The sequence below is a fragment of the Gracilinanus agilis genome, chromosome 2 (genome assembly GCF_016433145.1).
Source record: "Gracilinanus agilis isolate LMUSP501 chromosome 2, AgileGrace, whole genome shotgun sequence".
NCBI lineage: Eukaryota > Metazoa > Chordata > Mammalia > Didelphimorphia > Didelphidae > Gracilinanus > Gracilinanus agilis.
Window position 1 is genome coordinate 616,516,396 of NC_058131.1, and position 16,568 is coordinate 616,532,963.

Sequence of the window (16,568 nt, forward strand, 5' to 3'; positions counted from 1 at the left end):
ATATATCCCTTGCCTAGAGTTCCAAGCATGGGGGAGCAGGGGGATGGGCAGGGCTGAGCTTGGCAGCCACAGGTAAGGTGTGAACTTGGCTGAATACTAGTCCTCCGATGGGGAATAAATCATATCTGAGTTTCACAAATATCCGGCTTCTGAACTGATCATTACTTTCCCATTTCCTTCACATTGTGTTAGGATAAGAAAGTAATAGAGTAACGCTGTGACTCTCCAAAACCCTTTGGAGAAGGTCATTCTAGGAAGCCAGCTTTTTCTGATTTCTGTAGTTTATACACATGAAACTGTCTTTTGGAAATTTAACCATTGATTCGAAAATATTTCTTGCCCTTTCCTGAACTGTTACATGGAGAACAGTGGATGGGATTTAACCTTTTCTTGGTTACTCCAGGGGCATCATTAGACTGTTGGTTTCTGCTTTTCAATGATGTCCTCAGAGCCTGATGATGGGCATGAGAAGACTGTTTACCCCTGAAATTAATGGCTCCAGACTTCTGAACCTTTTTTTTCTTTTCTCTCTTTTTTTTACTGTTTCTGTGTGTGACACACACACTATATTAGATACAGATATACAATATATGTATAATTATATAAATATATTTATATACTTTTATTTATAGATTTATACTTTTATATATAATTATATGTACATATAATTATGTACACTTTTATTTATATATATTATACTTTATATATGAATATATATGTATATATAATTATACATATATTGCATACCTGTATGTGTATGTATATATACATATATTGTATATATGAATTTAAATACACATATTACATGCATATATAATATAGTGTGTATATGTCTATATACAATTGCATATATGTGTGTGTTGCATATACACGTATATATGAAAACAGCATGCTATAAGCTAAGCAGAAAATGGTACTGACCATGGAGTTTGGAAGGTCCTAGGTTAGAATCCTGACTCTGACGTTAATTAGCCATGTGAGGAGTCATTTAATCTCCTAGAGCCTCAGTTTCCTCATCTGAAAAAAATGGAGATGATAATACTTGTCCTAGATTATGTAGTAGATAGAGTGCTGATATATATATATATATACACACATACACACACACAGTGTGTGTATGTATGTAAGTAGATATATACCTACATAGGTGTATATATATATATATACACAGAGAGATGTATATATAGACATATGTGTCTTATAGAGGCATATTTTATAGATATGTATTTATGTGGGTCTAAAATGCACATATATGCATACATATATATGGTGCCCCCAAAACCTTCATATTTTTATGATTTAATAATTTCAGAAGTATATATGCTACAAATTTACCAAAAATCAGTTAACAGTTTAATTACTAGGGGCATCTAGGTGGCTTAGTTTGAAATGTGGCTGGAGACACTTCCTAGTTGTGTGACTCTGGGCAAGTCACCTAACACCCATTGCCTAGCTCCTGGGGGTCTTCTGCCTTGGAAGCAATACACAGATCTGATTCTAAGATGGAAGGTAAGAGTTTTAGAGGATAAAAAAATTAATTCCTTAATTCCATTAACATCGTTTTGTGACTTTTGAATAATAACTTTTAATTTTAGCAAGATGAGACTTTATGCATGGTGTGTGTGTGTGACAATTCCTGGATGACATTCTCTCAGACTGATTGATTGGTCGAGAAGTCCTCTTGCCTTGGCATCTTGGTCATGTGCTCTGTTTTTAGATTTTTTTTCTCAAGGGGTCACATTAAAACTGTTGCATGTGCATCAGAACCTCATTCTTTAGATGATCTGAAAGATAAGATAGCACATAAAACCATTCATCTGACCAGTAGCTGGTGAAATTCTTTACAGTTGGATAGCACAATGTATGACATAGGTGATGGTTACAATGATTTTTAATAAGAAATATATTAATACTTCAAATTTTTAATAACTAAACTCCCAAATATTTTTTGTGAGTTTGTAGCATTTATACTTCTGATATTAGCTTAAAGCAGCACATAATCTTTTTTTTTTTTTAAACCTTTACCTTCTGTCTTGGAGTCAATACTGTGTATTGACTCCAAGGCAGAAGAGTGTTAAGGGTAGGCAATGGGGGTCAAGTGACTTGCCCAGGGTCACACAGCTGGGAAGTGACTGAGGCCAAATTTGAACCCAGGACCTCCCGTCTCTAGGCCTAGCTCTCAATCCACTGAGCTACCCAGCTGCCCCCAGCACATAAACTTTTGGGAAATTGTGTGTGTGTGTGTGTGTGTGTGTGTGTGTGTGTGTGTGTGTATGTAAATAAGTGAATAAATAAACATTTCCTCCAATTTCAATCACATTTCTATCAATGTGCTTTCTAGGGACACCCTTTCATCTTTTCCTTTCTCCCTATTCATTTTCTTCTTGCTTCTAATGCAGATTGGGTAAGGCAATGCAAAATGGACTTGTTAGAACTATAGGCAAAATAAGCATCAATAATCCTGTAACCTCTGAAAAAGGGCTACAAGGAAAATCTAATGATGGGATATTCCTTTTACTAGGTAGAGTTTTAGAGATCTATTTTGAATGTTTACCAACCTTTCTCCTCGGCATTAAGTTGAACCTCAGAGAAAGGAGACCTCAAGAGAGTAGAATTTCAGAGAGGTAGACTGTTAACTGAATTTAATTGGTTTGCTTCCGAGTAACCCTTCTTCTCCTTATCTATTTTGACTCTAAAGCTAAATTCTACCCCAAAATTCAGGAGTACCTTTTCTGATCAGAACGGATGGTAGGGGTACATGAGAGCATAAATTAATGTAGGTTTTGAGAAATTAGGCAAAGTTTTATGATGCTTCATATGGAAGCTTTGAAAAGACATTGTCTGGGAAAAATAAAACATTACTGTAAAAATAAAAGTAAGAAAAAAGAAAAGACATGTTGCCCAGTATTCATCTTGTCTGACAAATACACACACAGCTCCACTAATATGCATATGTGCACGCAAGTCCCCATATGTACACTCAGGCAACTGCTCTAAATATTCTCTTTTGAAAAGTCAAGCCCATTTTCCAACCATAATGACTAAAGACAATATAAAGCAAAACAAATCATTATTTTGTGAGAGTAGGAAAGAGGCTTTTTAGGAGGCATCCTTAGTTTTTAAAAAGGATATAACTCTTAAAATTAAAAGCTTGATTCTTATAGCCAAATTTGTTTTGAGACAAAATCCTGTTGCAACGAATGCCAAGGAAATTTGTAAATTCCTTTTTAGATACAGGGGTATTTTCTTTCCACTAGAGGCAGCAAGGTATTTGACATGGAGATAAGGGAAACCTAGGTTCACATCTCATCTTATTAGCTTACTAGCAAGTCACCTAATTTATCTGAGCCCTAGTTTCCCCATCTATAAAATGGTAGCAGTAATAATAATAATAGCTTTTCTACCTATTTTAAGGTGATTGTGAGAACCAAATGAGAAAATGTTTCTAAATCATTACAAATCTTAACATACTATATAAAATTTTAGGTATTATTATTATTATTGTTATAATTTAAAAGGGAATGTTTTTTGACATAAGGGACTAAGTTAAGAAATCATTTTTGTTCAATAAAAAATTATATCATGTGTGTGCATGTGGTGTTATTTAGTCCTTTTCACCCATGTCCAATTCTTTATGACTCCATTTGGAGTTTTCTTGGCAATGATACTATAGTGGTTTGCCATTTTACAGATGAGGAAACTGACAGGGTTAAGTGACTTGCCCAGAATCACACAGCTAGTAAGTAGTATCTAAGGCTGGATTTAAATTCAAAAATAATAATCTCCTGCCTGCAAGCCCAGTGCTTTCCCCTTTGTGCCACCTAGCTGCTCCCCCATGTATTTGTATGTTGTGTGTATATGTAAACACATAAAGATTGGATAGCATCATAACATGCTAAAGCTAAAAGTGGCTTCAGAGATCATACAGTGAAATTCTCTAATAATATAAAGAAACTGAGACTGAAAGATTTGCTTTAGTTCACACAGTAGAGAGCAGACTCTAGATTCAAATCCAAGTCCTGCGCTTCCAAATACAGTGTCTGAGAAGAGGTTAAACGATTTGATTGGGTCACACAGCTAATTAGTATAAGATTTGACATTAAACTCAAATTCTAACTTGCTAGAATCAGCCAGCTGCTTACTGTGTCTCATTAAATACACACACTACATATTCAGATATATCCATGTATATATACATATATGATACATATATACACACAGATATATAGAGATGCATGTGTATACATTTGTGCGTCTATGTGTCTATATTCAGGAAGACTCATCTTCTTGAGTTAAAATCTGGCCCAAGATACTTACTGGGCAGATGATTCTGGGCAAGTCATTTAACCCTGTTTGCCTCAGTTTCCTCATCTGTAAAATGATCTAGAGAAGGAAATAACAAACTTTTCTAGTGTCTATACCAAGGAAATCCCAAAAAGGGGGTACAAAGAATTGGACGCAACTGAAAAAGGACTGAACGACAGTACATTTTATATCATATTTATATATGTGTTTATATGTATGTAGTGGTATGTGTGTTTATAAATATAGACACATACACACATACTATATATATATAAAGTGAAAAAATATATGTGTGAAAAAAGTACAAATTTACATACATATATATATATTTGTATTTTTTTCACCCCAAAAAACCTTGCCACTGGCATGCACAGTTCCTTTGGGCGTGGTCCTTGCTTGTGAAGAGACTGGTCAGAAGTTTCTCAGTGGCAATAGCCAGTCAAAAGTGAAGCTGGTTTATGCTGCAGGCTATGTGCAAGAAGGAGGAAATGTTCCTTGAAAATTTTATCATGCTCATAATTCCCTCAAAATCAATCATGGCTGCTTTTAACAGCCAGTTATTAGAGCGATAACTGCTCTTGGCCTCACCTTGGGCCATTAGCTAACAAAAGTAGTTGTTAGCTTCCCATAATAACCAATTTCTCATGGATTATTGGATTTTATCAGAGGGATCACTATTTGATGGTGAGAGTTTTCAGGATATTGCCTTTTTCGTTTTCACCTGAGCTTCTTCTTGCCCCCTTTCCTTTCACATACTTCATAGCTCATCTCTACCTTTAAGGCAAGCTTGCATTCTTCCCTATGCTGAAAGGGACCTTGTTCATGCCCATTTCTTGAAGTTTTTCACCTATATGGAGTCATACCCTCATTCCAGAAGATTGAGTTATGCTGATCAATACTGGTCAGTCCCCTAGAAGACCAATGGCTTTTGTCCTAGATAGGAAGTTAGCGAAGTGCCTCCTATGCAGAGAAACCTTCTTAGGACAAAGTTGGGCAAACTTAATGAAGATTGAACAGATTGCCTAGAACGGAAATTTCTAGGGTCTCAGGTCATGCTTATTTACCTCTTCTCAGATAAAAAGCTGAAAAGGATTCAGATTATCTTTTGAGCTCTTAAAAATAATGCCCCATTGCCTTTTGGGGGAGTTCTTCCCCATCTGGATCAGCAATAATGATAGTAATGTTAATATCACTATGAGGAAAGAAAGGCAAGTTGTTATTAGAGCTTTATTTTAAACATGGGAAAACTGAGATCTGGAGAGATTAAGCCATTTGCCCAATGTGTTGCAATTAAGTCTGGGCCATATCTAGGACAAGAACTGGGACTCATGGTTTATAATCCAGTTCATTCTCTAAACTAAATGCTTGAAATATGACTATGAATGCAAACAAGGAAGATGATATGGTCTGAAAACCCCTGGAAGTCCCTAACACGATGCTCCATAATCCATGATATGAGAATATGGTCCTTACTTTAGAGATGAAAGAGAATGTCCCTCTTTGAAACAGATCAGCTGCCACACAAGCAGATGTGTTAACCAACTCTGGGATGTGTGCACTAGGATGCTATCATTATGGGAACTCTTCCTCACCCCCTCCTCAGCCCATTTCAATAAAATCAATCTCTGCAATTGCAAAGCCTTGGAGAATCTACCTAATACCTCTTGAACAGAAGCATTAAGCATTTTAATTTAATTCAGCATAAAAATAAAACAAGATTGGGGAACATCCACCCAACTAAATGTAAAGCTAAAACATTTGCATTTTCCCACCTGCATCTTCCTGTCCTCATTTTATTTCCCAAATGCTCTAAATTAAAATTCTCCATTGGTATGCACTAGATGTGTTCCTGGCATTCTGATTACTTGCTGCCTTAAATGTGCTGCTGCTCACACCTGCTTTATGAGTGCAGTACGGGATAGCTGGTTACCCTACTGGTGGGTGGTTTAATCCAAACCTGGGAACTCTGCTGGTGTTTCGGTTCCTGATTGAAAGATCCCTTTTCTTTCTAACAAAGTCCCACCCACCAATGTGGGTCCTGCAGAGGACAGTGGACAAGAGGCCAGTGAAGGAAGGATGATAATGACTTGGAGGAGGATGATAATGAGAGAGCCCTCTCTCCCATACAATTCATTGACCCAAATCACAGTGCCCACAAATCAGTAGAGACAGAAGTGATGGCTACTTCTCCCTTTGTTTATTGGTTTGAGTGTCTAGCAAGCTCATTTTGTCCTTGAGCTGAAAGTTTCAATAAAGGATAAGCTAGAATGTGCAAGTGATCACCCAGGATGGTTTTATTTAAAGTCCACAACCCTTCATAGATTATTTCAAGCCAAAATAATATAAATAGGTACATGAATAAAATTGTCAACTCATTCTCTATTGAGTCAGAGTTCTCTTCATCCACATTTCTTCTGCTTGCTGGGAGTGCACTCTCTATTTGAGCATGTCTGGAATGGTGGCTATGCTCTGCTTCTAAACCTTGAGGGTAGGGGAGCAAAGAGAGTAAACAGGTGCAATTAGATAGCTCATTGAAGGAAGAGAAGCTCTTAAATTGTTTTCTTCCCATTCTTCTAGGTCCTGTGGAACATGTCCATCTCAGCGTTCCTTTTGTAGCCATCAAGAATAAAGAGGTCAACGTCACTGCAGTTGTATGGCCCAGCCAGTTGGGGACCCTCACCTATTTCTGGTGGTTCGGCAACAGTACTAAGGTTTGAGCATGTTCTAAGGGTCTCTGATATCAGCTAATGTTGAGGTGTGGACTTAGAATCATCTTGTTACTAACACGGGAGTGTGACTGTGACTTAGCAAATTTGAGGGTTTGATTCTTTTCTCTCTTCATGACATTGTCATTATATTTTCCTAGGTTACTATTAGTGTGATGGGACTCTGGCCCTTGTGATGATTAGTCTAAAATGTGTATCCTAAAAAGCACACATGTATAAATAAGTACTGCACACTTAAAAAATGGTGGAATATACAATGAAAGATGGCATGATGTAATAAAAAGAACTCAGGATTAGGAGACTACGGGCTGATCTGATTTCTCTTCCTTGACTCTGACATACATTGTAGAGCAGAAATAGCAATACATTAGAGTCAGAAGAAGTGGGTTTGGATCTCAAATCTGCCACTTACAACCCAGGTGACCTTGGGAAAAAAATCAGTTCTCTTCTCTGGACCCAAATTTCTTCAACTGTAAAATGAAGTCGTTGGGCTCAATGATCATTAAGGTCTCTCCAGACTCTAAATCTTGTGTTCCAATGAGGTTAATAGTTATATATGACCTTGGGTGAGTATACTACCTCCCTGGGCCACAGTTCCACAGCTTTAAAATGTGGAAATTGGACTACATGATGTGTTTGGTACCCTCCAGATATGAAGGTTAATGATTCTTAGTGTTGACAAGGTATAATTTACCCATGGAAGTGGTATTTTCTGATTCCCCCAAGGTTAACCATTAGAACTATGCTTTATTTCTTTTCTAGAAGCCTGAGATAGGGAGAAGAAAAATTAGAAGGAGGTTTATATCTCCTCTCCTCTCCATTCTCCTTCTTTCTCAGCCTCAGTTTACTCAACTATTAAATTTTGCTAACAGTAGCATCTATCTCATAAGGATTTAGAGAGGATCAAATAAGACTATGTACATAAAATATTTATCTATGCAAAATGAGCTATTTAATAACAATAATTAGACACCAATACTGACAACAACCCTCTGAGATATGTCCTCTGATATTAATTTTGTCCATGAGGAAGCAACCAAAGTCCTGAGAAGGGAAATGACTTGTTAAATCCAGTGAGCTTATGTCAGACTCAGCTTCATGCTCTTTATTGATTGCACTGAATGACTTGTAAAATTTGGGAATGTTAAACAATTGTTCTATAGGGAATCAGATATAGGGCATCAGATATCAAATATGAAGGAGAGAAAGAAGCTCTTCCTGGGAGAGACAAAAGTGGCTAAAAAGGGCTCGTCACATAGCAAGAGTTTGGTAAATTTTTATTGCCTGATTGACTTTATTCCTAATTTTATCTTGACAAAGACCTGCTGAGGGTATATAATAGAGGCTCCCTATCCCTGGAATTCCTTCCAATAATGCTGATTATTTAATTTCATACATATTTTTTGAATATACAACACATGGAAGATAATGTTCAGGTTCTATGGCTGTTGGTTGTTAGAAACTCTTTGTTTCACTCTGTCATCTCCTGGGAGCCATATCCCCAGTGGTTCACTGAAGGTAAACAACATCTTTGGAACTTGGGCCCCAGAAACTTCAAGCCAGCAAAGCAAGATGCAAAGATTTCTGGGGCTGGGTTGAAAGGATCTGAACACTAGTCCCAGTTCCACCACTGACTGTAGACAGGTCAGTTAAACTTTTTCAGCCTCAATTTTTCATCTCTAAAGAAATCATTATTAGAATTAAATGACAAAGTCTGTAACTCTATATACATATATAAGGTATCATTATTGGTGGGGCAAGGGGTGACATAGCAAAGGACCCTGGACTTTTTATTTGATCTGACAAGGAGACAGCAGTGTAATGTGGTAGATGAGAAAAGGAATGAGGTTTTTTCTCTTAATCAGACCTGTGATTTCATTGACTTAGGGACTCCCCAAAGAAGGGATTTCTTCTACCAAAGAAGATTTACACCTGTTTTGCAATGAACAGGCTTGGAGAATTGTTCAAGATATTGAGACGCTAATTGTCTTACCCAAGATTACCCTACAAAAGGGCTTTCTGACTCTGAGGCCAGCTCTCTAACCACTATGCAATTTTCCTTGTCATAAGATCATAGACTTTCCTCAATAGAAGTCGAGTGTCCAGAGAATGTAGGTGTTTGTCTTATTGGGGGCTGTTCTAGTCAGACAACACCTGGAGTGTGCCCTCAATCTTCAGCTTTATAATTTAAGTGTTATATTGACAAACTGGAGTGAGTATTGAGGAAAGTAACTGGGACGAGTTGCTGACAAGACCATGTATAAGACAACTTTTCAAGAGCTATTTAGTCTCAAGATGAGAATACTCAAGGGTGGACTGCAGGTCAGGTGAAAAGTATTTGATGGCTCATGATAGGGAAAAGGATTTAAAACCCACAGGGCAGAATTTGGACAACTGTTTAGACTTTCAAGGTAAGTAGATTTGATTTAAGAGGGGACAGTATTTCCCAATGCTTAGTTGTATAAAAGTGGAATAAACTTTCTAGGGAAGTTGCAGGGTTTCTTCTTCCTTAGGTCTTTCAAAAGGGAACAAATGAGCTATTGTTGGGGCTAATATAGAAGTGATTTATGTTTTAAGTTGCATATGCAAAGAGGCTAGATTCTAACCAGAATACTTGACTTTAGTCTGAATTTCCCCAACTATGAATATAGGAATAAATTTATCATGCCCCCCAAATTCCAGATTCCCTTATATTTTAGAAAAAAATCAGGAAATGGTTGTACTCTATGTTCACTGGGCAACATCACTAAGGAAGATCTTGGGTGACTGCCCTGTCATTTCCTAGATCTTATTCCCCGGGGCATAGATTGTTAAAAAAAAAAAAAAAACAACAACAACTAGGAAAGACTTTTGAAAATATCTAGTCCAATTCTTCCATTTTATTTATCTTTCCTTTCTCTAACTCCTCCCCAGAGTCAGGGTGGTACAATGGAAAGAGTATTGTCTCTGGAGTCAGAGGACATGAGTTCAAATCCCATCTCTAACAGTACCTGGGTGATTTTGAGAAAGTTACTTGAACTCTCCTCTTCTGGAAAATGAGGGGGTTCATCTAGACAGCCTCTTTTCCAGCTCTAGTTTTGTGATCCTGTGAGGTTATACTTCACAATTAGCATTTTATACCATATTGTCCTAATAATTCTCTGGTTTTCAATGCTGGAAATTTCTGTCCTGTTCGCTGTATTTTCTCTGGGTGCTCCAACCTGGACAAGACTTGGAACTTTATTATATAAATAATGGGGAGCCATTGAAAGTTTTGAAGTGGGGAAGTGACGCACTAGTATGGCCTGATCATTCAGGAGCATCTGTTTGCAATAAGGTCTTATTTTTAAAGCCTAGGTAATACACAATAGCTACATATTTTGTGCTTTAAAATAAACACAGAGCATATTGCTTGTTATAATGGGGCAACTTGATGTAGTTAACTGAAAAAAAAATTCCCTCACAGCTCACTATTCCCATTAGTCAAGTGGAAATCTCATAAGTAAATTGTCACTCAGCTCAGTAGATGACTTGTTGTTACCTGTCTCCCACAAGGAGTTCTCAGTAGGGGATAGATGGGGCACACACATGGCTGGACTGCAAACCAGGAATTATTTTAAAGGGTATGGCTTCAGCTCCACCCTCCTGTCTGTCTAGAAGCCAGATTCAAAGGACTCAATTGCTTGTCCATTGGATTTGGAATGTTCTGAAAGGCCAATTTGCTGGGATTAAAAGAGGTCCAGCTTAGTAAATGTGTCTGCTTGTCTAATAGATTCGAGCAAATGAACCTTAAAAGACTTGATTTAATTTAACATGTGGTTCCAGACATCAGTGGCTGGTTGAAAACTCAAGGAGCCAGTTGAGAGTTCCAGCTTTCTGATGATAGTGAAACCAGCCATGATGCCATAACAGCTGATGAAAAACAAAAGCAGTTTGGAAAAATGAAATTAGCCACCTCTATTACCTAAGCCTGGGAAGCCTATGGCCCAAGACCATTGTAAGCACCATGCCTAGACTTGTTTGATGTGGCCCGGTGCCGAGTTTGGGCTGGCTGACCTTCAGAGAGAGAGTCCCATCTAATTTTTATAGCCCATTCTCAGGGCCCTGAATCTCTCAGGATAGTAGAGGGTCATAGGAAACCACAATTCTATATGGGCAGAACTTGCCCACATCTAAAGAAAATGAATTTTACCTCTGACCTCTGCACTGATGCAACTTCTGGAATGGCAGGAGCACTGGCTGTTAAGAAATCTTAGAGTAGAAAAAATCAGTGATGAAGTGGAAAGAATACGAGGTAGGCAGTCCAAAGTCTGGGTTTAGAATTTCAGTCTCTGCTACATGTGACCTTGAGCAAATTTAATTCACAGAATCACAGAATTCCACAGATTGAAGGGACCTCTATAAATTTTATTCACTGACTTTCTTTGCTTATAGATTCCAGCATGGGAGAGCATCTACTAGCCCATAAGTCAAACTCTTCCACTTTTTCTTTAGCTCAAATTTTAGGAATATTTTGCAGAGGCAACATGGGGGAATAGATAGAGAATTTGGGTCTTGCATTGCAGAAAACCTGGGTTCAAATTCTGCCTCAGACACTTAATACTTCTGTGCAGGTGCCTTGGCCAGTGTTCCTCATTTATAAAATGAGAAGATTAGACTAGATGGCCTCTAAGGGGACTTCTAACTCTCAATCTATCATCCTATGTTCCTTAATTCAATCTTAAGTTTGATCCTGTGCAACTTCTACCTACTTTTTCTCTCTGGCACAAAGCAGAACAAATCTAGTCCATCTTCTAAAAGATGGTCCTTTATGTTTGAACCTAGTTATCATATCTCCTCCCTCCGCTCCCTAACCTCTTAAGTCTTTTTATCTGTAGGCAAAACATAAAACTATCTTGGATGCTCTCCTCTGGAAATTCTCCAGTTTATCCATATAATTCCTGAAGCTACTCATCTAAAAATGGTCTCATCAGAGCCAAGTAAGGAAAGACTCTCACCTTCATACATTTTCTATTTTTTTAATGTATATATATATGTATATATATACATATATATATACACATACACAGTTACATGTATATGTATATATGTATATATAAATAATTATATCTATATATAAAATTTGTGTGTATGTGTAAAATGTATCAAGGTGAGAACCCTACATATATACACATGCATATGTGTATGTACACACACATGTATATATACATATATATGTGTATATATATATATATGATGTTAGTTTTCTTGACTACCACCTTAGACCCTTATACAGCCTGTAGTAATATCCCAAGATAGGTCGACAGCTTTTCGAATTCAGACTCTGCCAACCTTTGTATTAACTATTCTTCCCTGATTTGTATCAACTCTAAGCTTGATAAACATTCCATCTGTGCTTTTATCTAAGTAAAAAGAATGGTTAAGTAGCACAGGGCCAAGAATGGATCATTGTAGGCACTTCATTGGAGACTTTCTGTCAATTTGATATTACATCAACTCCAACTCCTGAGTTTGGCCATTCAACAAATTCCAAAACACTTAACTGCCCTGTGGAGAGCCCATATTCCTCCATCTTTTCCCCAAGAATAACTTAATAAGTTTTATTAAGTGCCTGATGTTTGTGTGCATGTATATATGTATGCATGCATACATACATGCACACATATCATTCCTCTGATCTTCCAGTCAATTAAACTCATCAAAAAAAGCAAATGAGCTTAATCTGGAATGAACTATGCTTCTTGTAGCTTTACTCTTCCTTTGCTATCAACTTATTCCTTTTCGTGATTTTCATTCTTTTTAGTAACATAGCTCTGATGGTAAATTCTAGAATTTTCTTGGCCATGAGAATCAAGCCACCTAGTTAAGAGTTTGCAAGATTTATCCTTTCCTGTTTTAAAACATGATCTCATTGGATTTCCTTGAGCAGTAAGTTTTATCAGAGTCTCCTGAAGGGCATGCTGGACTTTGGGTAGAAAACTGACCTTGTATAGCTTTTTTTTAAAAAACATTTATTAATATTCGTTTTTAACATGGTTACATGATTCATGCTCCTACTTTCCCCTTCACCTCCCGCACCCCCCCACACCTTGTATAGCTTTTGTGTGACCATGGATATAAATCACTTTAGCTCCCAACATCTCAGTTACCTCATATTTAAAATGGGTATAAAAACTCTGTAGTCCTGATTCATGGTGTTGCTTTGAGATTCTAATTTGATAATAATGTGTGTAAAGTGCTTGCAAATTTTAGAGTACTATAGACATGCTAGCTATTTTTTGTATTATGGCTTCTGAGGTCCCTTTTCACTCTGAAATTTTCTGCTTCTCTGGTGAGAGCCAAGGAGTCAGTAAGTGGAAAAATTGAGAAGGAATTATTTTTCTTCTGAGGCAGCTAGAAGACTGAACTGAAGGGATTCTGCTTGAAGGAGCTGGATTATGATGGTCCTCCGTCTCTCATTCCAGATTTCTGTGATCAAGTAGTAGATAGAACTTCATTTCTAGGAAGAACATCCTATTCTATTGTTCTATCTTTATTGTAAAATGAGGGATGGGGGACAATGTCGAAAAGCCTCCCCAGTCTTTGCCACAGGTAGATGTCACATGAGAGGCCAGAGATCCCTCCTTCTTTTGGGATAATTAAAATTCCAGAAGAAATAGAAATCAATCGTTTGATTATTTCTTACTTAAAGAACTATTTCAAACAGTATGTAATGGTTGCAAAATTATTTTTCATCTATTAACTCATTTCCTTCTAACACTACCTTGAGGTAAGGCAAATATCTCCATTTGAAATGTAAGGAAATTAAGGCTCATGGGAATTACATGACTCTGAATTCCATAGAACTTGAATAATTTCATAGTGATTAAGTGATGGAGGGAAAATATAATCTTAGGTCAGTTGTTCTAGGCAGCTTGCTCATCTTAGTTTCAGGAAGACCTTAGTTCAAATCTCACAGCACACTTACCAGCTCTGTAACCCTGGGCAAGTCACTTAACCTTTGTCTGCTTCAATTTCCCAATTTGAAAAATGTGGATAATAGCAGGACCTACTCACAGGGTGGTTGTGAAATTAAAATGAGTTAATTATTTTTAAAAGTACTTCACAAACATTCAAGTGCTATTTAAATGCTATTATTATTACTATTATTATTACTCCTACATTATACTACCTCAATCACAGCTGCTAGTAGGTTATACCAATTAAATTTATTTCATCTCACTAATTAGGAATTAAGGCTCCACAGGGGCATGGGAGAGGCAGGTGAATAAGATGCTGATTAAAGTATTCTTGAATTAATCAGGGGAAGAATCCAATGACTTCCAGGAACTGAGAATGAGTGTTTGTTTTTTTGTTTTGTTTTTTGTTTTGTTGTTGCTTTGATGTCTTTCAGCCCCTGATCACCTTGAACAGCAGCATTTCCTTCATGTTCACTTCTGAGGGACTGAACACCATAACAGTCCAGGTGGCTGCAGGCAACGCCCTCATCCAGGACTCTAAAGATATTGCCGTGCATGGTAAAATCAAAGTGCTACCACTGAAGCTCCTGTTTGTCCCTAGCCATTCAGGAGAGGTCACATTCCCCATTCCAAACCCCCAGCAGGCAGTAAGAATTTTTTTTTCTTTGAAGAATGAATAAAAGAGCAAATCCAGCTCTTGTCCTTCTGTCAATGAACAAGGACAAAGTGGCAATGGGAGCAGGGCCATAAGAGAAGACTGCTCCACTACTCTTGTTTGGACCATATATTGTCAGTAAATACAAATTTCCCCATGACTATATATGGTCCATTGAATGGGCAGATGAATAGTCACTGCACACTGCAAGCCCTCCTGAGTTAAGGAAATGCCCGGCCAAGAATATTGGGATGGTGAATTTGTGTTCTGTTAGGGAGTTCATAAGCATTTATTGAACACCTACTGTTTGTATGAAGCACCCTGTGAGGAAGAGAGAGAAAGACAAGGGAAATCATGTTCTATCAATGAGCTTAAAGCATCATTGCAAGGATGAAACTTTTATGAAATAAGGCATTGTGGTAGAGTGGAAAGAATAATGAATTTGGCATCAGAAGACCTAGGTTCAGATTCTGGCTCTGCCGTTTATTTTGTGTATGATGTTGGGCAAAAATAGGAAGGTTAGACAAGATGACCTCAAAGGTCCCCACCATCTCTAGATCTGTGATTTGGTGACTTAGCATTTTCAAAACAATGAATTTGGAAATGCAAAACAGACTCTGAACCTGTGTGCATCTTGGGGTGAACCTTATTATGGTTACAAGTTTCGAGAACCAAGAGCAAATTCTAGTGTTCCCTTTAATAAATGTGAATTTGCCCCTCCCCAATACTCCTGGTACCATCATTGCTTGAAGCAAAAAAAATATAAAAGCCACTGAGCCTCAGTTTCCTTATTTGCACAGTGATGCATAATAGCTTTCTTAATGGAGTGTTGTTAGGAAAGTACTTTGTAAATCTTCGGTTGCTGAATAAATGTGGGCCGCTGTTGCTATTGAGGAGAAGTGTGAAATTGTATCTCTAGAGATATATACCTTCCGTTGAGATACAAACTGTTGTGTGAAGAGTTAGTTTCCTTGTGCCTCCCAGGCATTCACTAAGGCTAGGTTGCAATACAGTTGTTGGTCTGCATCGACAGGGAAAAATCTTTGTCTGGGTCACTCTTCCAAAGGAAAAAGAAACCAGTTATCCTCAGCTAGTTAAGAATTCCTTGACCTGAGCGATTGCTATTTCTAAGTAACTGTGCATGTTTTACCATATATGTCCTAGTCACTGGATCCATGTGGTGGTCCAATCTGGTTGGTCCAGACACACCCAGTGATTTTTATTAATCCGGTTTTTAAGTGTCCATGACATTTAGTTGGAGGACAGACAAAAAGTACAAGGAGAAGGGGGACAGTGTGCTAAAGTGATAAAATTGTCCCTGCCTGGCCCTATTATTTAAAGCTTCTTGCAAATTTTGTTATGGTATCTGCCTTTGCAGCAAGAATATTGCTGTTCTGGGACTTCACATAAAAAGTTTATTTTCAAAATTTGGATATTCCAGAAAATGGATCTTTTACAGTGAATACATGTTTATTTCTTTTTGTTGAGTCATTTCAGTTGTGTCTTCATGACTCCATTTGGGATTTTCTTGACAAAGATATTGGAATTGTTTGCAATTTTCTTCTCCAGCTCATTTTACAAATGAGGAAAGTGTTAAGTGAATTATATAACTAGTAAGTGTCAGAGATCAGATTTGAACTCAGGTCTTCCTTACTCCAGACCTGGCACTCTATCCACGGCGTCAACTAGCTGTTTATAGACCAGAATTAACAGGGATGGTATATGAAGGTGAATAGCCATGTTTCTGATAGGCAAATTTCCATTACTTTCTGATGCACAAACTTCAATATAGCACTGTCACTGAACTAACACACTCTCTCTCTCTGTCTCTGTCTGTCTGTCTGTCTGTCTCTCTCTCTCTCTCTCTCTCTCTCTCTCTCTCTCTCTCTCTCTCTCTCTCTTTTCCTGTCTTCCTCTCTCCCTCTTCCCCCCCCCCCCCCCCCC

At 37.6% G+C, this 16,568-nt stretch overlaps 1 protein-coding gene across 1 annotated transcript in view; it reads left to right on the forward strand.

Moving 5' to 3' along the window:
* Nucleotides 1-16,568, forward strand: part of SORCS3 (sortilin related VPS10 domain containing receptor 3) — a 690,838-nt gene that overhangs the window by 659,660 nt on the left and 14,610 nt on the right. The window contains exons 20-21 of the mRNA XM_044660176.1: nt 6,883-7,016; nt 14,404-14,527. Coding sequence (XP_044516111.1) covers nt 6,883-7,016; nt 14,404-14,527 — 258 coding nt within the window. The remainder of the gene's footprint in view (nt 1-6,882; nt 7,017-14,403; nt 14,528-16,568) is intronic.